Raw genomic sequence first — 21,447 nt, forward strand, 5'->3', positions numbered from 1 at the left:
GGGGTCCCTACTAGTACTGGGCAGATGGACCAGTACTACTTGGTTTTATGCTGCCTCATTTACTTAGTGTTTTGCAATCCTTAATGTGCACAGCTGGCAGCTGAATGCAGGTTTGATACTAACAGTTTAGACATCTTTAGATGTAGCAGATGGAAAATTTTACACAAATAAAGTAGGAGAAAGTGTGCAATTAGGTTTTTATCTGCAGTTACACGATGCATCCTGTGCTTTCGTTTAGAACATCACCTTGGTGGGTGGTCATCATCTCTCCTTGCACCAAAGCTGTACCTTCTTGACACCACACTTGATGCTGGATGCCTGCCCAAACACCAAACTTCTGTTACTGTCGAGTGTGAAGGAAATCAGAACTGCAACAATCAGCAAAAGACAAAGGCAGGCCAGCAGCGTGACTCCAGCAGCCCAGTACATTATGGTTGCATTCCATGCTAGTTAAGTCACTATGGTAAAACGCTTGGCAGCATTTTTTTTCGATAGTTTATTCATTATGTTCATTATTATGAGCTGTAAAGACTATGAGAATTTCATTTTTTAAATGTCTTATGGAATGTATCACTTTCTTAGATCTTGTAGACATGCTGTGGAAACCATAACATAAAATATGAGTTACTTACAATAACTAATTTTAATCCCATCTGCTAAGTATGACAACATTAGCATTTCCACTTAATTAAAAACACCCTTAAAGCAGCAATGTTTTAATCACTCCATTTTATTTACTCTCCTCCGGTGTCACTTATAATTGTAACTTTTTATTTTTTAATAATGAGGGATTTTTTTTTCTCTCTGTGCATCACACAAAAAAGTGCTGTCGATAATTAGCAGTCTTCTGTTATTACTAGACTCAGGTGTCACAACTGTGTCTCATCCTCATTACAGTAAAAAATTTCACCTATCAGATTCATTATTGCTAGATAATGCGGCTGAGAGCCTTAGCAGGCCCTCCAGAAAAGTAATTCAGCCAAGCAAAATTATCAGCTAATTATATTTAGAATCAAAAGCCCAACAACTATTTGCAGATAAATTGTATGAATTGAAGTGAATAGATCTGAATATTAAGATTCATAGATTTAGCAGATGATTTGTTAATTGGAATAAAAAGGTCATTTACTAGCCATTTTAACAATAGATCAATTGGAACTCTGTTTATGATTTAACTAGGAGCGCTTAAGGATTGAAATGAAGAAGCGTTGCGTGCTTGTTGTGATGTGATGCTCCTCAGGAGCAAGGCAGGGAGGTGTGGAGGCGAGGAAGCTTCCCTGTCCCTGCTCAGCCTCAGCCAGCCTCTGCAACCAAGACATCGATAGGTCTGGGCAATGAGGGGATGCTCACAGCAGGAATTATTGCACTGCAGGGCAAGCTGTCAGGGAACACGGGCAAACCTGGGTGCAGAAAGGTAGGCATTCTGCGTATAGGTTTAGCTGGAAAGAATTGCAGAGTTTAAGTTGCAGCCGGTGTGCTCCAGCAGCCCTGAGTTCAGACTTGAGTAATTCATGATCCTGATAGAGGTTTCTTGTAGAGCGGAGCTGTGTGCACAAGCGGTGACTCAGACCACGTCTTGGCCTGCAGTTTCATTGGAGGGAGCTGCTCTTTCCTTCATGCAGGCGATGCGATTATAAAGCAAATATTTTAACATAACTTTGTGATCTGAGCTATTACTGAAATGTCCACAGTTTCGCTCTTTTTTTTTTTTCCTTTTCCTTTTTTTTTCCCCCTAGATTAGAGAAAACTTTAAAAATCTATTTGCTTTGACATATGACACAATATTTAAGAGCTGAAATCATCAATTAAATCACACATCAGAAACATTTCCCTTTGGTAAAAAAAAAGAAAAAAAAAAAGAAAAAAAAGAAAAAAAAAAAAGATATAGTGCTAGACGATGTACACTTTGAAATTGTTGTTAATGTTTAAAATGCAATCTGAAGTGCATATGTTATTTAAAAAAGAAGGCACATAAATTACAAAATCTAAAAGTTTATGTAAAAACCAGCAGTCATTGCTTAGCAAAAGCATTTGCAGGGGGAATATATCTTTGGGCTCTCTGGATATGCGTAGTTTTCTAGCATGAGGGCTGGATGTGATATTCCTTATTTAACTTTTTGGCTCCTTAGAACGGAGTCTAGCTAAAGGAAGCAGGGTTTGGTGCTTACTGGCCTGGGTGCCTGTAATAAAGCCAACGTGCACGTGAATGTAGCAAAAGCCTTTTAGGTTGTCCCCGAGAATGAAAGGTGAAGGCTGACAAGATTTCAGATCTTTCCCAGGGACCGAAGGAAAGTGAAGCTAAAAATAAAGCCCTCGTATGGTCAACATGTTGGAGGAAATTCAAAGCCTCTCATCAAATAAACATATTTAAAGAAGTGTTTTGAATTTCGGTGTGTAATTTCTGGCCAGCAGAAATTACAGTTGTATCTTCGGGGGGACATTATGTCACATCAGTGGTCATTATGCAAAAAAAATAAACTGCAAACTTGATGCCTTAACCCATTGTGCTATTAAAATGCAGGCAGGAATGGGATAGCTTTTCTTGGAGTCGCTGCTAGGAAACTTTGTGCCATTGTGTCACAATTCCAAAATATTTGGGCTCGATGTTAGGGCAGATATGGAAATCAGTCCTAGGAAAAAACAAACCCTCAGAGCGTCGCAGGGGGACCTCATTGGTATTTGTTACAAAAGGTTTGCATCCTGCTAAAGCAAGGGAGCGATCTGAAGCTCATGCTTACACTAAATATCCCAGCCCAAAGCGTGCTGCACGCTGTTCCTGGGGCTGTTTAATTGCAGCCTTTGGAGTCCGAGTGTGAGATGGCAGCATCTCTACGGCCACACACCCATAGAGACGTGCACGGATGCCCTCATTTCTCTGCAGCATTATTAAGAGAAGCCGTCCATACTTCACCATGTTGTTACATGTGTCTGTCTGCTGATTATAAAATGTGTTAAGCAGTATTTAAAAAACAAAAAAATGCAGAGCTGCGCTTTGATTTATTCAGCGAACAAAACATATGCTCACTGTTCTGTTCTATGTAATTCATATGATCAATAAAATTTTCTTTCAAAAGAGCAACTTTGGCATTTAGAAGGATTGCGCTGCTGAGCAGGAAAATGTTTTACTCATGCTACGTGCAGTCAACCTCCGTGGTCCTGCACCAAAGGAAGTTTTTGGCTCGCTGATGTCGTGCTCATCTTTTGATTGCTTTTAACTTTCAGGGTGGAAGCGGTGCATTGCGGCTGTTACCCGTTGTGTCCCAAGGCCTTGGTGTACCCGGAGATCTTCCCAGGTAGCTGCTTTGCTGCACACACTTTTGGTTGAAAAGCGATACGTGATGCGTGCTAAAATGTAAAAGTTTTGAGTATAAACTCGAGCAAAAGCAATTGTTTATTTGGCAAGCCGACATGTTAGTGTTAAGGAGAATTTTATGTGTTTTAATACATTAGAAGAAGTTTATATTTGCCATCTGTTCTTTTAAGATAACACAAAAGCGAGTTTTGAAATAGCATTCTTCATTGTTAGCATACACAACCCATAATGATAGATTTCTGTTCTAAGGTCAGCGACGCTGCAATGGTTTGCAGATTTTTTTTTGAGATATGGGGGGGTGAAAAAAAAAAGAAGAAGAAAAAACCAAAAAAAAAAATGGAGGCCTGAAAATCACACCAAATTATTTAAACAATTTAATACTTAATAGTATGCAACCGCGATATGGGATACACGCTAATGTAGTACCAGTTCTTTGAAAAATCTCATCACTAAATGTATCACATATGCATTGTGTTACATTAGAATAATGTATTTTAATCACCCAAAGGAGATGTCTAAACAGCACAACTACACAGTCTTATTTAGCATTAAACATCCTTGTGAGCTGAGGTAACCTTATAAAATCATGCTTAAATAATGTAAAACACGAGGCGGCACAGAGCAATATGCATTTTTAATTAGTAAAGTGACTAATATCGAGTGTGTGCTTTGAGGTTTTTGTTTCATTAAAAATGTATCTGTTTTTCCTGCAGCTGAATATCTGTATTCTACACCTGAACAGCTTTTTAAAAGGCTTCAGAATTTCTGCAAGAGACCAGATATTGTAAGGAAACATCTCTATAAGGTAGTTGTTGGGAAGAGTTTTACATGATATAATGCCATATTGAAGTACAAAGGCAAAAAAAAAAACAACAACAAAACAACAACCAACCCTTAAAACAACAACATTTAATTAACATAGTAATGTTTAAAGGAAACATGCTAGGGAGGGATATTAGTCGTTACACTAACAAGGATTAATTAAACTAGATGCCGGTTGTATTAACCCAGGTCTTATGAAATACGTGCACTTAATGCATGCTACATGCTTTTTTTATTTATTTATTTTTTAATTTATTGTTTTCTAAAATGACTGTCCTTTACATTGGGACCCGAGAGGCTTATAAAAATGAACCTGGATTAATGTAACTCATTAGTCTAAAAGGAAAATAAAAGAAAGATCCTACAATTATACTAATGAGGATAAACCTACCTTCCTATCCTAATTTAATCTTAGCTCCTCAAAATGTGCAGGTGCTGGGTATCATCAGGTAAGGTTTCTCTGCCTTCAGGAGATACCAGAATTCTTTTGATGACTGTGACTATATTAGCACTTTATTAGAAGCACGATGTCCTAGTATTTATCATGTGCTGTTCTTTTCCCTTATTTATCTGGAGAAAATACCATGTTTGGTTGTAGGTGTTCTGTTCCAGTTTTGATCAAGCGTTCCATGCTGGCCTGACTTTCCCAGTTTTAAGGTGTGGATTGATATTGCTAGGAGTCCCACTCATCTCAAGTTACATACAACACTGAATTGTACATTATTTCAGTAAAAACATATTGTTACACGATGCTGCTGTTAGAAAAGCGCCGCCATTGTCTGCATGCTAATGTGTAAGCTTGCTCTGCTCAGTTGCAGCTGTAAATGCTGGACATGCTGTGATCAGAGCAGATGCAAGTCACCCCTTTGTGACAAAGGTGCTTCATGTAGAATCTATAACAGTCTGCATTCGGTCCTTCAAGGGAGCTCATGTGCTACTGGTGCAGTGCAAAAGCACGCCCTCCTGCAGCACTGTAGCCACCCCGCATGCTGTTACTGAGCAAGTCGAGTCATTGCCTTCCCCATGCTGTTCTCACCTCTCTGCGTTCCCCTGAGGACCAGAAGCTGTGGTCTCTCTGTGTCTCATCTGCCTCCCCGCCCTTCTGCACACACATGGAGCAGGAGTGAGAGTTTAGCCCCAGACTGACTCCTTTTGTGACCTAAAAATAGACATTTACATAATGACACATCAAAGATGATGTCGTTTCTGCAGGAAACAGTTAAACTTCAAGAAAAAAAGAGAGAACCAAAAATGCAATTTAACACCCAATTTCAAGCTCATTATCTTTCATTGTCTATTAACTTGGCAATGGTTCAGAAGGTAGCTCATAATAGTTTAAAATGCTGACTGAACACTTCCAGTGCTCAGCATTACTTCTGGAGTCAATAGTGTTGTGTAGTTATACATGGTGGCTACGACGGGTAAACAGTCCTTAACCGTCTGCCTTAACATTTCCCCATGCTTCCAGTCCAGCAAATAGTTTGGGATCTTCTCTGCACATGTGCAGCCCCAGCTCCTAAAGAAAACCAAAGCTGGCACACCAAAAATGGGAATAGCAGCAGAACAAATACTGATGTTAAATAGCATGGGTTTCAAATGCGGTGTGGGGAACGGTGTGCACGTGAGCCCCGTGAGCAAAATAACCAATCTGCTTTAAGGATGCCCTTCTTCAAAAATAAGAACCAACAAACATCCCTTGGGATTGTTAGCAGGCAGGGTGTCCATGGAAGAATTACCCTATGGGTGCCGATCCTGTCCCTCATAGGCAGACTTGTGCTTCATTGTGCCCTAGGTACAACAGGTAGCAACTGCACTGAGTGGGGATCGTTTTAAATTGAGTCAAGGGACTAATCCAATACCTGTGAATACCAGGGGAGGGATCCTGTTGTCTTTAATAGGCTTTGGATCAGCTCTGAGAATGCTGTTAGAGTTGTCTTTTGTACCTACACCCACGTACACTAAGTCTGTATTTTGCCCTGAAACTGTCCCTGAAACCTCCTAGAGAAGTGCTAGCTTAGGTATGTGTTGCTAATGGAATTAGAGGTGGAATTATGCTTCTTTTAACGAAGCTGGAGAGAGTGAAACCATGAAGGGTATGCAGCACTTCCACTTTCTTCAGATCGGTATAATGTTGTATACTATACAGCAGTATGTGCCAGTTGGCTCCTTCTCTTCCAGAAAACCTTCCTGCCTTGCTCCCTGCCTAAGTCCATACAGTAGCTGTGCAGTCATGACAAAAAAAAAACAAGCAAATAATGCTGTTCTTTATTGCTTAGAGATTCTGCTTTATAGATCAGAAAGCAATCATCATCAGAAGTACTTTGAGTTATCTTTTTACATACTGTTGTTGTTTTATTACTGAGGATATCCATAATAATTAGACAGCAGTCTCATTAAGCAGGCAGTTATTCCTCCGGTTGTCCTCAGTGCTTGTGCAGCAAAGTTTGGGGCAAAAGGAAGATGAATGGCAGCAGGGCAGCCAGGTTAGGGAGCCAGACACAGCGAATATCCCCATGACAGTGCACAGACCCACGTATTAAACTGTAATAGCTTAATTCCATTCATGCTGGCAGACTTTTAAAAATGTCCATAATGTAAGCACCTACGAAAGGCTTTCCAAATGACACATTGCTTACCCTGCGTATTCTCACAGCACTGGGGCTGGTTCATTTGCACTTCCACACTGCCTTCTACCAGTCGTTAAGAGAGGCTCAAGATTCATGGAAAGCAAACGGCGTTTGTTATCAATTATTTGTTCTAGTTTGAAGGAATCAAAAGTTCCTCTTTGGTTCTGGGTATTTGTGGTTGCTAAATTAAGTGCCAAATTGAAGCCAATATGAACAACAGGGCATCAGTTTCCACTGGAACACACCACAAGACCTGTCAGTATTTGCAAGCTCCCTTGCAAAAAAAAAAAAGATATATATAAGTATATATATATATATATAGGGCAAAGCATTTGTTTCTGCATTATTTTCTTTAAGTTTACCTTTCAGTTCCCTCACTTCAGTTTCTTAATTTAAAACAGCATGTATAAAGATTATACAGTGGAAAGGGACAAGAAGAGTTGCCAAAAGCCAGGCATGGAAGGAGCTGACAACTTTAAATAATCTCTCCCAGCCCTCCCAGCTGAATGAGTGCTGGTTGACATGCTGTCAGCTTCAGTTCCTGCAGAAAAATCCTACTCTCACTCATGCTTGTTTAACAGAGAAAAGAATTTGGCCCACTTTCTGACATTCATCTTCTCATTTCCATCACACTACAGAAGCTCACCTGCCTATGAAAAGACACATGGTGTGATTTTTTTTTCCTTCTTACACCACTGTAGAAGATAAAGAACCGTGCTGAATTCAAAGGGATTAAACTGCTGTAAAATCAAATTAAGATCCCAGTTAGACCTTAGACATCTGAATTGTTCCAGTCTCAAGATTTGCCTGAAAAGGGCAATTCTAACAAAACTAACAAACCTTCCTTTTCTTTTCTTTTCTTTTCTTTTCTTTTCTTTTCTTTTCTTTTCTTTTCTTTTCTTTTCTTTTCTTTTCTCTCCTCTCCTCTCCTCTCCTCTCCTCTCCTCTCCTCTCCTCTCCTCTCCTCTCCTCTCCTCTCCTCTCCTCTCCTCTCCTCTCCTCTCCTCTCCTCTCCTCTCTTCTCTTCTCTTCTCTTCTCTTCTTTTCCTTCTGGTCCACCTCTGATATCTGGGCACAGCTAGTTGGCAAAAGGCATCCCCAGCAACTTGTTGCACCTGCATGCAGCTGCCCTCAGCCAGCTCACTGAGGTTAGTGTGGGCTGGCCCTGTTGCCTGGAGCAGTAGTTCTTCATAGTTCTTGCACAGGCCTTATAAGAGCCAGGAATGATGAGTCTGCCCTCTCACTTCCCCACTCCCTAGCAGAACTCTAGGAAAAGGCATTTTTCTGTAGGGATGGTAACTGCCACTCTGGATCAGCATGTCATGTGCTTAGTTTAATACCATGTTTCCAATAGTGGCGAGAATCAGATTTTTGGGAGAAGGCTGACACAGGTAGAAATAGGGTATTAAAGGTCTTCTCTTGGTCTTTTAGAATTAAAGATTGGTCTTAGCCCTGGAGTTGGAGATTTTATAATCTTTCATAATCTTCTTTTACTATTGAGTGTTTCCATGCTACATAGTAGTCTCTGTTTGACATTCAGGCCCTGGGAGATCTCTGCCCTTGACTTTTCATGACTCTCTGCAGCAAAACAAGAGTGTGTTTGCAGACAGCATTCCAAGCTTTGCCTTCCCCAGCTCCACACCTTTACGTGCATTGAGTGTCTCCTTGTTCTAGATCTGTTTGCCTGGAAGCAGAAGCTCTCGCTCCATCTTTTCCATATCATTCATTATTGTGTAAACATTTGTCAAACACTTACAGTATCCTGGTCTTTTCAGTCTCTCTTCGTGAATGTTATTCCATGTTTATGTTCTTATCTGCTATCATTCAAGCCATTCTGATGCTTGAGAGCTGTTTTTGTGCTGGTGTGATCATTACTTTACAGAGTATTCTAGGCCATGCCATCAATTTATGTGATGTGTTGTACTCTGCGATAATTTTCAACCTGCTCCTTATGGAGCCAAACACACTGTTTACTTTTCAACCGTGAATGTATATTGAGCAGATGTTTGCTTACAGTGTTCTCCAGATCTTTTGTCCCGAGCTGATAAAGTTAATTTAGAGCTTTACAGCCTGCATGAATAGTGCAAGTATTTCCATCTATCCTGCTGACTTTCCATTCAGCTGTAGAGCAAGTTTGCAGAGACAAAAAGAGGCATCTACCTGGTTGATATTAGGTGCAAGTGGGCAGGTTGGAAGCACAAGTATAAAACAGGTATGTTCGTAGAATGGTAGAATCGTAAAATCATTTGAGTTGGAAGAGACCTTTAAAGGCCATCTGGTCCAACCCCCCTCAGGTGCTTGGAGCCCCCAACCAGCCTGACCTTGGATGTCTCCATGAATGGGGCATCCACCACCTCTCTGGACAACTTCTCATGATGCTCCATTTCCAGCAAGTGTGATTTAAAGGGGTTTCAGAGATGGCCTAGCTCTGCTTTTCATAGCCTGTAGGAGAAGGTTGTAACAGCTAGGAACTCTGGAGCACAGCGTGTTGCATTATCTATCTCTATCATTGCTAGGAACTGCTGCTTATGAATGGTCCCAAGTAGGATAGATATAAGATTCTAAGTAAGATGTATGAAATCGAGATTTTTTATGTAGAAGAAAGTGTTGAATACTTATTTTGATTAGCAGACTGTGGGGTAATTTAGGAAGGGACCTCTGGAAATCATCTGGTTCATCCTCTGCTCAAAGCAGGGCCAGCTTCAAAGTAAGGTGGATTAAATTGCTCAGGCCCGTATCCAGGCTAGACTGAAGTCTTCACATTTTTCATTCCTATAGATAACGCTGTCATAGTCAAGGATCTAACTAGCTTAGGAGGCAGAAATCTCTTCTGGACCATGGGACCCATTTATTAATTTTGGGTCAACCTAATGTCCACAAGCTGTATGCAAGTCCAGAAAGAGCTTCAGTGGAGCGAGTTCTGCTAGCTTGTGTGACCGCTCACAGTAGAGGCAATGGTCTATCAGGGACTGTGAGGGTTGCCTGCTAGGTCATTCTGGGTCCCAGCATATGTTGAGTATCTCCTTCTTCTTGAGTTGTTTGCCAGGAAGCAGAAGTGCCTGCTCCACCTATTCCCAGGGCTTGCTTTGCTCTTCCTCTTTGAGATATAGATGTGGGAGCTTTCAGCTCTCTGAAGATTCTGGCCTGCAGTTCATAGAAGTTGGCTACGATTGTGGAGCAGGAAGAAAGCGTTCACAAAGAAAGCAGTTGTGTGCGCATCTTTCAGCATAAGCAGCAGGACTTTGAACTTTGTATTATAACCATATTAGATAGCTTCCAGTTTAGTTTTAGAAAGTAAATGAAAGCTGGCAGACGAACCGTAGCCGCTGCGAAAGGGTAGATGGAGAAATGAGTCAAAGGAAACGTGAATGGCTTTGAAAGAAGAGTTGCAAAAAGCATGAAAACTTTTTGGTTTTCAGTGTATCCAAACTGCCTACAGAAATAAAGCCTGAAACTGTTCTCCTAGCGTTGTGGATGATCCATGTGTTCTGAACCTTCCCTTCCCAATGGAAAGGTATCTTGCATAAGTTCACATCCGACATTTATGGTTTTGTTTAAAGATAGAAGAAAAGAAATGAGTTATTAAAGGCCAATAATAGAAACTACACTTTGTTCAGAGAGGTTCATTCAGGGAAATACTCTTCTGTGGGGTATTGTATAGCTCTGAATTGGCCTTCTCATCACAACCAGTTCTTGTAGACCAACGCTGTCTTTTGATGGTGGCTTCCAAAGGTGGATGGAGTCTGAAAGTTGAGCTCCGGAAGTAATTACTACAAGCTGCTTTTCTACCTTGATTCTTCACTAATACTCACTAACAGAGAGAAGGAGCCAGGTCACAGAGTAAAGCTGACCTGATACAATTTGGGTCTGCAAATTGCTCTGCTTTCTTGAACATCGAGCCTCGGATTTTGTGCTGAAAAAATGATTTTTAATTCTTAATTTTATTAAGGTAATTTTAAGAGCACACATAAAATATGTGCCCAATCAGTACTGTGAGCTTGAGCTGCAGCTATCCTGAACCAGGATATGGATGGACTGTCCTTACTGAATTCTAAAGGTTAACCCTGAAATCTAACAATGGCAGCGTAAATGATTATTTCTGTCGTGCTTGTAGGGCACAAGAAACAAAGAAGTTTGTTATATCATAGCAGATACTGCAGTGCTACTGACACCTCTCTGTGCTGTCTCTTCATGCAAAGATCTTGCTTTATGTGAAAACTTTGCTACTCATGATGATTTTTGTCTCTGCATATTTAGGAACTGTTGACTGAATCACGTTCTATTCCTTGAAAATACGAGTGCCCAGACTTTTGCAGAGTTATCACTCATACACCTCCCCAGAAAATGAGCTGCATCTTTCTTTAGGGTATGGGGCGGTGCTGGGACAGCGCTGGGACAACGCTGGGCATGCGGTGGTGGGGTCAGCACGGAGGAAGAGTGGTTCTGGGTGCTGCCAAGGCTGGAGAGGTCCCTTCCATGTCCCAGCAGCTCACGTTTCTCCATGTGCTCTCTTCCTCGTAGGGCGAGATGGCTGGCTTTTCCTGGGCAGCACTCCGTGGTAAATTCAGGTCTCTGCTCGCAGCAGAACCGAGGGAAGATTTGTGACAGATGGGGCTAAGTCACAAACTTGCAGCCTCAGGCAGAATTGTGGAAGTTTCCAGAGTGTGCCCATATTTACCTGATCAGAGAGAAAAGAAAATCTGCAGAGGAAGCCGAGCCTGGCTGCTTGTCATAGCTGACACAGAGCCATCTGCCACAAACCTGTGGCGGCTTCAGATCTCCAATCCCTGCCACCACCCCAGCTCAAATTAAATACAGATTCTTAGAGACGTTATGATGGTTACACATGTCCTCGGCATCACATGCAGGAGACTGTTCAAAAAAAATATGTGGCCTGTTGTATAACCGCACTCATGTATCCCATATGTGGTGCCACATTGAATTTCCGGTTGAATCTGTTTTTATCCTTTGTACTGGATGACATGGTGCCTGAATTCTTTCTTTTCGCCGACACGATGGCAGCCAAGCTGCAGCTTCAAACGCTCACACTTGGCTGGGTTTCTACCTAGGTTGCCAGGTTATCATTGGAGCCTTATTGTGTCCTCAAAGGGCCACAGGGCCTGAAAGGAGGATCCGAGTGCTACCGGACTAATTGGGCAGCCATCTCGGAATTGTTTGTAGGCAAAGGGCTGCTTTAGCACTTTTCTTTTTGCAAATTAATGACTCTCTGGCACAGGGGTTTTTAAGTGAAGGTATTAATAAGGGGTCTGGCAGGTAATCCCATGATTCGCGGAGTTACATTTGCATTTAATTAATCTTAAAGAAAGCTGAAAGATAAACAGCTGTAATTCAAACTAGCATGGGAAATATGCTACGTGGTGCCATCTATCCGATGAAATGAAAGCTGAGACACTTGTTTTATTTCTCTCAAGGATGGTGAACAAACAGATAACAGCCAAAATACTTCCAATAAAAAGTAGTAGTTGGAATGTAACGGCCGTTCATCAAGCATCTTTGCATCCCAGTCTTTTAAAGATAAATCACTTATGATTCCAGCAGTCGAGCTTCTATATTTGTTGATGTAAAATGTTTTGAAGATGGAGATTGTACAATAAATTTTTAATAAAGTGCCCACTGCAATTTTTAATTAGCATATCTCATTCATGTATAAGTGTGTACATCTATCTGTATGTTTATCAGTATGCATATCCTTGTGTCAGAGTCAATGAATGCAATTGTGTCTTTATCTGATGAAGTCGAATCTGCTTTGCAAGTGGTAATAAAATGTTCTGACAATTCCAAGATTTTCAACTGTGTTCTGGGAAGAAGCAGGAAGAGGATTCCCAGGAAGTCATTGTGATGTAGAGCATGGCCAGACCTCTCTACAGACAGGTACGGTTCCAGGTTCCCGCCCCAAAAGCCCATGGGAGATCCAGTGGCAAATGGTAAGTGTTCAGATGCTTTTCTGGCACTGCCGAATTGTAATTTTGCAGTGATCATTTGTCTTTGTTGGCTTCTCTCTGTTTCTGCTTGATCAAAGCCCAGCCTAGCTGTAGACATAGAATCATAGAATTGCTCAGGTTGGAAAAGACCTTAAAGATCATTGAGTCCAAATGGAAAGTGGTCATCTCTAGGAAACGTGCATGAGTTCAGTTGTCCCATTTGGTAGAGACAAGTAGCAGGACTTCTTGTCTTCACTAAGGCTAACACACCTTGCACCAGCAAGAACAAATTAGGTGATTTATTTTTTTTTACTGTTGGGGAAACTGAGGCATGGTGCAACGGGGGTGAATTCCTTCCTCCAGTTTTTGCAGCAAGTTGCTCTCCAAACCAGTGCAAGGGAAAGAGGAGATGCTGTGACCTCACACCATGGCTCATGGCAAGCAGGCTGCACATGTTGTGCCATGAGACTCCATTCTCAGTGGTTTGAGGATGCAAGTCCTGCTGCCTGCAGTATGTGCCCCAGCCACAGGAGGTGCCCACCTCCTCCAGGCTGAGGTCCTACTTTGCTTTACTTACTGAGCAGTGGTACTCAACCATTCCTAGCTGTGGCTGAGGCATTGTCTTGATGGAAAAATTTTTCCTTAGAGTTAGAAGGGGTAATTTACAGTTACCCTGCAAATAAGGTTTTATAATAGGATAACAGAACTTTAATTATAGAGTAACAAATAGCAATGCTGCATTATCTTCTGATAACTTCTTTACATTGCTAGTGAATATTCACGGCCCATCCAAGGATGCTTTTATCTGTACTACATCCCCCCCTAGATCCAGGACGTTGACCTGGTGTCTGGACTACAAGGTCCCCAGTCAGTGGGGTGATACCAGGCTTCATCCAGATGCTCCAGGCAATTTTTCCTTGAGGGAGCATTCCCCAGCCCCATCCTACTGCTGCTGCAGAGTAAAACCACCTTGGGAGATTTGGCTGCTGGAGCCAAATGCAGAGAGCCACTGCACTGCTTCATTTGAAGCCCTCGCTTCAAAAGGTCACCAAGACAAATTGGGATCTCGTTCCCATTGTTCCTACACACATGAGTAATCGGTGAATGTGCAGACCAGATCTTATAAGTAAAATGACAGAATTAGCCCCTGACTTACTCCCATATTTATCGATGTTTCACCTGCGTTGACACAGCAGCTGCAGGCACAGCTGAAGCAGAGCAGGTTTCTGACTCCAACCAGACAGCTCCTTGCTCCTGCATCAGTACAGCCCAGGCACCTAATCCTACAATCCCTTTGTCTTAGTATTCGAGATCACAGGAAACACAGGTTTATTCCACATGAGAATTGCCTTTTGCCATGTAATAGAAAAGAAAATCCTAAAATAACGAGGGCATTTTGGTGAGCAGCGTGCAGCACCGCCGGCCCCGCGCCGTGTCTGCAGCGCCCAGACCTCTGCCTTTGCTCCAAGCTGTTCTGAATTAGGAGGCTCGATTCTTCTAATTGCATTTTTAAAGACCGAGCCAGCAGTTCATTAGAAACCGTGGAGCGAATTCTGCTTCTCTATTACACCAATATAAATCTTGAATGAATTTATATCAGGATAACTGGGAGGGCAGAATGTACCTCCCATATTGTTCCTCAGATTATTAAAAGTTACAGGGCCTTGAAAATTAAATTCACCTTTCCCTACTTGAGCCGCTCGAGCTTTGTTTTTCTTCCAGTACAGACAGTTGTAATGAATTAGTCCATCCCATTTCAGCTCGTAGTCACTTTTAAGTTTGGTTCTCATCCACTAGCCCGGGACTAGTCTGTGTGGAAAGGACCAGGGGGCATTTTCTTTCAAACAAATTGCTTTCATGGGAATAATTTCCTCGAGAATTACATTAAAACATTGCCATGAACCCCTGATTTTGCAAAAAAATATTTTCCTCTTCTCTGTCCTTGATGGAGGGGAGTAGGCGATTCTTTATTTGCAGATATAAACGAGCACCTTAATGAAAGTCCTTCGGAATGTTACCCTCTAATGGGCTAACCGTATTTAACTGGAATACTTCTGAAATGATTCAGCCTGGTGAGCCAGGCTTCATCTTGAAGGAAAATTTTGCCTCTGAGTTATGAACCCTTGCAAATAAGGTTTTATAATAGAAACACTGTCAGGACTTTAATTACGGGGTAATAAATAGCAATGCTGCATTATCTTCTGATATTTCTTTACATTCTGAACGAATATACACAGCTGTTGCTGGAAACTGATAATCAACTGCTATGGAACTGTGCTGCAACTTAACACGCAGCCGGCGTGGAGGCAGCGAGCAGCAGCGGGAGGAGGAGGAGGAGGGTGGGGAGGAAGGAGGACAGCGGCTGTCGGAGCTCAGCGGAGGCATCAGGGATGCTGCTCTGGGTGAAATAGGACTAATGGAAGCTAAAGAAAAAATAATAGGAAAATAATAATAATAGCAGGCTAAGAGTGAGGCGGGGGCTGATGCTGGTGTTGAGCTCCGCGCAGTTCTGTGCATCCCGGTCCCCTACTTCACTCCTGCCACTCATCATTATTTCCCTGTGCTGCTCGTGTTTGAAATTTGCCTCCTATGGCGGCAGCTGTCGGTACGGACAGCACCGAGCACCGTCCTTCTATGCTGCCAAGGTACCCCAGGACCAGAGCACTGCCCACAGCTTGGGTTGGGCACCCGAGCCCCACGCATGCCCCAAACAACCCCACATGCCCCTCAAAACCCAATGTAAAACGGTGGCGGAGTGCAGGCGAGGAGGGATGGGAGGGCTGCACGCTGAGGCTTAACCCTTCGAGCTTTGCAGGCAAAACAAGGAAATCGTCAGGAAGGCATGTCTGTAAACAATGATAATTAGGCTTTTCAAAAATTGTAACGCTGATTAAAATCTCCGATTCATTATTTATTCATCACAGAGCCTCTTTGCAGACCTGGGAATAGTGATTAAAACCGAAGTGCTCTTCTCACTCGAGAGGTGCCCAAAAAGGGGTTAATGTGAAGGAAAGAGGAAACCAAGTGGGCAGAATCCTGCCTTCAGAACCAGCACTTTCTCCTGGTTGGAGCCCTCCCATTCCCCCAAATTTCGGTATCGCTGAATGTTTCTCATCCTGAGTACAAGTGTTAGACTGGATCCAGTTGGTACTCAAATTGCAAACACACTTTCGCTCGTCGGAACGCCGGGCAAAGGGAACTTCTTTTAACTCCATCCTGGCAGGTTTAGGCAGCCAATGCACAGCTGATGGCCAGCATGCCAAGTATGGTGCGAAGATCCGTTGTTTACAGCGAGGCACAAGGCGAGCACAAAGGCTCAGACTGTCTAAGCTACAATTTGTGCCTCATCCCATTACGGCTCCCCTAAAAGGCCCGTGCCGTTGTAGGTAACGTGCGCGTGGAACATATTTCTTTCTGTTGATTTTAGTTTGCTTTAATTCAATACACACTCTTGTTTACTTTTTAAAATTTAAATAAATGTCAGCATTGTATAATTTCTATGTTAACAAAGCAGTGAGCAAAATCCCTTGTATGTTTATAAAATATTATTGTTTAATTCACATAGTTTAGGAATTCCAAATGTTGAGAATAGGAAGGAGGCCAAATACCATCTGTTTATAACTATGATGCATCATCATATGTGTACTTTAAAAAAGAGGGAGAAGGGAAAAAAAAGGCAAAAAAAAAAAGCTTGGTCCATCGTGCCACTGTTCTGTCTGTTGGGAATATGGTGAGGATTTAAAAGCACTCAGTGCCATTGGTGAGAGATTTCCACACGGAGGAACTCAGAGCAGGGATGATGCTGGAGTTGCTCACTTCTGTGCTCCTGTTGGAAGAACTGAATACAGTGCTCACATGCACAGATTCAGGCACTGTCTTACAGCCCCGATGTTCTCCCATTCAAAAGAAAAGATGGATTCTTTTCTTAAACACTCCTTTTAGATGTAGGGGATGCATTTGTGGGTTCGCTTCCAGCTGCTGCATGCATTTGCATCCCTGGATTTTTAAGGACAGAAGAAAGGCGTGTGGATTTTGTATCCTCTTGCGAAGCACAGTCTAAAGACCATCATTCAACCGATTCTTTATGTGTTTTTTCTGCTTTTTTTTTTTTTCTTTTTCTTTTGTTAAATCAAATGTTTGCAAGTTTTGGTCCAAGATAAAAGAGGTCCTTGTTAAAAATAATACATTCCACGCCACAGAGCTGTGTGCAATGAGCATTTTAAAGAGAAGGTATTCTGCTGGCTTAAAAACAAAGAGAGTATCTCCAAGTTAAGTCGATAAGAAGATTTTTTTTTCCAACCCCAAGTTAATTAGCTGGGACGTCAAGCCTCATAGTCGTCTTCCTACCTTCCAGGAGCTGAAGAATCCCCACTAAATGTACTTAAACTTCCTAGCAAGGGCCCGTGAGATGAATGCGGAGATTAGGGTGAGCATTACCGTGCCTCCCCAGTGCACCCCAGCTGCAGCTCATCCCTGTGCTGATAATGATGCTCAGAGTCACTGAAGTGCTGAGGCTCACACATGGGGTCCTGTCCCCAGGGAGGAGGAAAAATAGAGGCGCTTGGGTGGTGCAAGAGGGTGAGCACAGCTTTGCGGTTCTCTTGGCCTGCTGTGTGGTGACTTTGTGGTGGTGCTGATTTAATGAATGCAGAGGTGTGATCAGGGTGAGGACTGTGACTCTCTGATGGAGCAGGAGGGTGTGCTTTGTATTCACCAACAGGGGGAAAAAAAAGCTCAGGTGAAGGAGAACACATTGGGGGTTGCTGGCAGAGCGCTGTTGCTGTATGAAACATTTTGTGGCCAACCCGCAGCGATTTTCTGTCATGCCACAATTCAGCATACTGTGCACGTTGCTGAAATGCCTCTGACTTTGTTTTTGAACTCCTTCGTTTCTCCTGTTACATGTAAGTGGCAGCATCTTGAATTGCTTAGCTACAGCCAGATAGAAAGTTACAGCTCCTTGGTGTAAGTGCCCTTCTTCTGCATCTCCCACTGTACACCAATCATTTAATGCACCAGGTAGTTTACTACCTTAGAAGACATTAAATTAGAAAAAGGAAATGCTTTGCACACCTTCCCCAGGAATCAGAGTCATGGAAAAGGTTGGAAGTACCCTTTGCAGAGTGGGTTCCATTGGTGATTGTTAGCTGCCATGCAGCACATTTAGTCTGCTCACACCAGCACTGCAGGAGTGAAAGGCAGGACAACAGGCATGTTCTGTCATTGCAGAAATGCATAAATGTGAAATGTATACATTCCCAACCCAACCAGCCTCAGAAACTCAGGCATGCATTCCTGCATATTACTCCGTATTTTCCATGGCTATGCGATCCTTGGTCTCCCAAGCTGCGATAGCAATCACGGGGGCAGACTGTCCAATTACGATGTGCATACCTGTCCACCAGGGATTACATGCAGCCCTCGTGCTCGTTTATCACTTCATTTTTACACGCTGGAGTAGTTTTATGAGATACACTGATAGAAGCAGTTTCAGAGGTTGCTAAATACCATGTTCATCGCACGCTCAGCTTCATGCGGTTCCTGGGTGCTGAGGGTTGGTGCCGAGAGGGGGGCACTGCAGTTCCCTCCCAAGCACATGTATAAATCTGACAGTAGGGGTGCAGGTAAGTTAGGGGTTCATGTAGGCATTGTCACTTTTGCATTAACAGTGACAAAGAACCTGTTAATTTTATCTATTAATGCCTCTGATGGGGTTGCTGTTGGCCAGCACCTTCTGCAGGATAGCAGCTCTCCTGTGGGAGCACTGCAAAAGAGGGGTTGGGCAAAAAGGATCCGCCTTGCAATTTGTTTGCATTTAGGAAAGCAAAAAAGACAATGAAAGAAGGCTGGGATGTGTCTCTGCTTAGGGGCACAGGTTTGCAGGTTTGGATGTTATCCTGCAGAAATCCCCAGATCAGCAAAGCCTTTCATGTCAGAGCATTCAGCCAACAGGAGCACTGCCCCAAACTGCAGAGCTTAACACGTGGGTTTCTTTGCACACTCTGCATCATGCAGTTCTTTGGCAAAATTTGGATGGGAATAGTTTGTCAATGCTATTAATAGAAATGTTTAATGCAGGAGTGTGCAACGTGATGAGCAGCCTTGGCAGGAGCCATACCCCGCCTGATTGCATTGTAATACTGTTTGATGCAGCAGTATGTTTGATCAGTTACAAGTGATGAGTATCATATCACATCAAACAATTTAATACAGTCTCATTGTATGGAATTATGGCTGCTGTCAATCAGCATGTGGCCTATTCCTCACAGATCTGTCTTTGGGAGCTGTGATACAATGGCAGCTACGTATGCATTAATAAATAAAGTGCCGCTGAATTTCCATGCAGACCTGTTGAGATTTTTGTTTCCCTTTCATGGTCTTTTTGTTTTGTTTCATTCTGTTTTTTCCTTTCTCGGCACTGGCACTGCAATGGGTTCACCTGGTCAATAGGACAGCCAAGGGCTGGGTCCGGCTGCTTTGAAGAGAGCTTGGAAAACAGCTCAAAAAATGCATGGGAGTAGTAGTGAATTTTGTTGTGGGGATAAATCCACTGAACTTGTTTTCTGCTGAAGCTTCACAGCGTCTCTTCTCTTGGTTTCCTCAGGGGGAGGAGAGGCTACCTATTAAAAATGCATATGTTTTGTCTTACTGCTCGGCGCACCTCGCTTGATAACCCCCTACTTTGATTTGGGGATGGCACTCTTTGAACTTAAAGTCTCTTCCTTAGGACTGATGTATTCAAGGTGCTGGAGGGGAAGCCCATGTCAGATGAAAGATCCATATGTAAATAACAGCATGGAGGTGGGGTTTAAGGCATTCCACATTTTGCTATCAGTTTCAGACATGTGCTGCTCTAATGCTGGCTTTCCTTGCAAAATCTTCAAGTCCCTAATGCGGCATATGGCTTTTAATGAGGCCGTGCAGCCATGGGGTCAGGCTGTGCCTGTATGGGAGCACTGATTGTACAGGAGCACTGAATTTGGGAACGTTGCTGCCTGTGGCCCAAGAGAGCAAGACATGACCTCTTTGTGTTATGCCTGCACAGAAAAATGGGTCCCATTGCAATGGGCCACACATTCAGCCAATAGATGTGACATGGTGGAAGGCCAAATTTCAGCAGTCTATTCGTCAGTGCGATGATGGTAACTTTGTCCATCTTTCCCTATGATCTCAGCCTGCATATCTAAATAGCACCAGCACTTGAAAGGGAAACCTCAGAAGAAATTTTTAGAGACACTAAAGGAAGTGGTTGTTGACTTAATAAATGACACATTTCCTTCTACATAACAAATTATCCTGGAGGTTAAAACAGAGAGCAATTGCAGGGCTACAGATAGAAGTAAGGACCTTGGCAGCTAAGAAATACTCCTTCTTTGTGGGGACTGAGGTGGTCGCTGAGTTGGGGTTGACCCTGGATTTGGGGGCATCAGGTGCCCAGTTTGCCATAAGGCAGTAAGTTGTCCTGCATCTCTTTTAATTCTGGAGCCTTGGGCATGTTGTGAGCTGCGAAATAGCCACTATTATGACCTGATTAATTCAGAACTGAAGAGCCTCATAGTATCATGGAATCATTTGAGTTGGAAGAGAACCTTAGGGGTATATAGTCCAACTCCCCTGCACTGAACAGGGACACCTACAGCTCGATCAGGGTATTCAGAGCTCTGTCCAGTCTGATGGCTGATGTGTTTTATAGTGCAAGGTAATGTAAAATCGCAAGTGTAATAGGTGCCAGTGTGCTTATAGCAGAATGCTCTACCTTCAGGCCTCACTCGTTAGGTAGCTATTAATGATGCTCTAGAATTGTATAGCACCCAAAGCAGAGCGTGTCCTACACTACTTTATCTCATGCCAGGCTTTAATTGGCAATAGTTCCATCTGAGGCCATGATCCAGTCAAATCCTGCAGCCCTCTGGGTGGTATTTAGATCAGAAAGCCCATTCAAGCAAGAGTAGCATGGGTCTGCTGCTAATCCTTGGGAGGGCAGTACCTCTGCAAGGTGATTTGTAGCTTATAAGGCCAAGAAAGGACTTTTTGGATCATCTGTTGTCACATGTATAACGTGAGCCATATGACTTGCCTCCATTAATTCCCATTTGAACCAGAAAACCTCGTCCTGTACCAGCCTAAGAACTGACACTGCAGCCTTTGATATTATTAGATCAAGGATACTTTCCCTCAAATGAGGGGATGATACTGGCATTTATCTGCTGAGATTATTCAATACTCATTACTAGGACAAGGACCAGGCATTGACCAAGGTCCCCCAACATCCACACCTTTCTCCTGGGCTGCCCTTGTGGTCCCAGCTTGATCCAGTATTCCTCTTTTTCTCCATTTTGCTCATTTTCTGGGGTTGCCATTGCAAACAGCACCTCTCCAGAAAGCACTGCAGGAATTCTGTGCTCAGAGAGGAACTGTGTGTGTCCCCTGATAAATAACGATCCCTGCGTTCACTTGGTGCTGTCCAACCACGATAGCTAAATTAGTGTTGCTAAAAAAAATAACACCACCTATAGTTTTAGCATTATATATATATATATACATATATATATAGTTTATAGCATTGGATTCCTGTCTGTCTAATGGGTCTGAAGTAAAAGAAGACAAAATGGAAAGCAGTGTTGTTGGTGTACTTTGTGAAACTATTGCTGGCTGCACACAGGGATGAAAGGCACTTTATGTCTGATAGTTTTCCAATTTCTTATCTTCAGAAAAAATTGTTTTTAGAGAGGACCTTCTGTAG

At 42.7% G+C, this 21,447-nt stretch overlaps 1 protein-coding gene across 22 annotated transcripts in view; it reads left to right on the forward strand.

Moving 5' to 3' along the window:
- The window catches only part of GTDC1 (glycosyltransferase like domain containing 1), a 159,509-nt gene extending 146,831 nt beyond the window's left edge, over nt 1-12,678 (forward strand). For 19 of the 22 annotated variants that reach the window (XM_072342107.1, XM_072342118.1, XM_072342105.1 and 16 more), the window contains 3 exons: nt 3,223-3,293; nt 4,027-4,118; nt 11,284-12,678. In XM_072342107.1, coding sequence (XP_072198208.1) covers nt 3,223-3,293; nt 4,027-4,118; nt 11,284-11,367 — 247 coding nt within the window. In that variant the 3' untranslated portion in view covers nt 11,368-12,678. The remainder of the gene's footprint in view (nt 1-3,222; nt 3,294-4,026; nt 4,119-11,283) is intronic. The other 3 variants (XM_072342102.1, XM_072342111.1, XM_072342110.1) reach the window with 1 other exon arrangement.
- Nucleotides 12,679-21,447: the final 8,769 nt, after the last annotated feature.

Source organism: Excalfactoria chinensis, chromosome 7 (genome assembly GCF_039878825.1).
Source record: "Excalfactoria chinensis isolate bCotChi1 chromosome 7, bCotChi1.hap2, whole genome shotgun sequence".
NCBI classification, from domain to species: Eukaryota; Metazoa; Chordata; class Aves; order Galliformes; family Phasianidae; genus Excalfactoria; species Excalfactoria chinensis.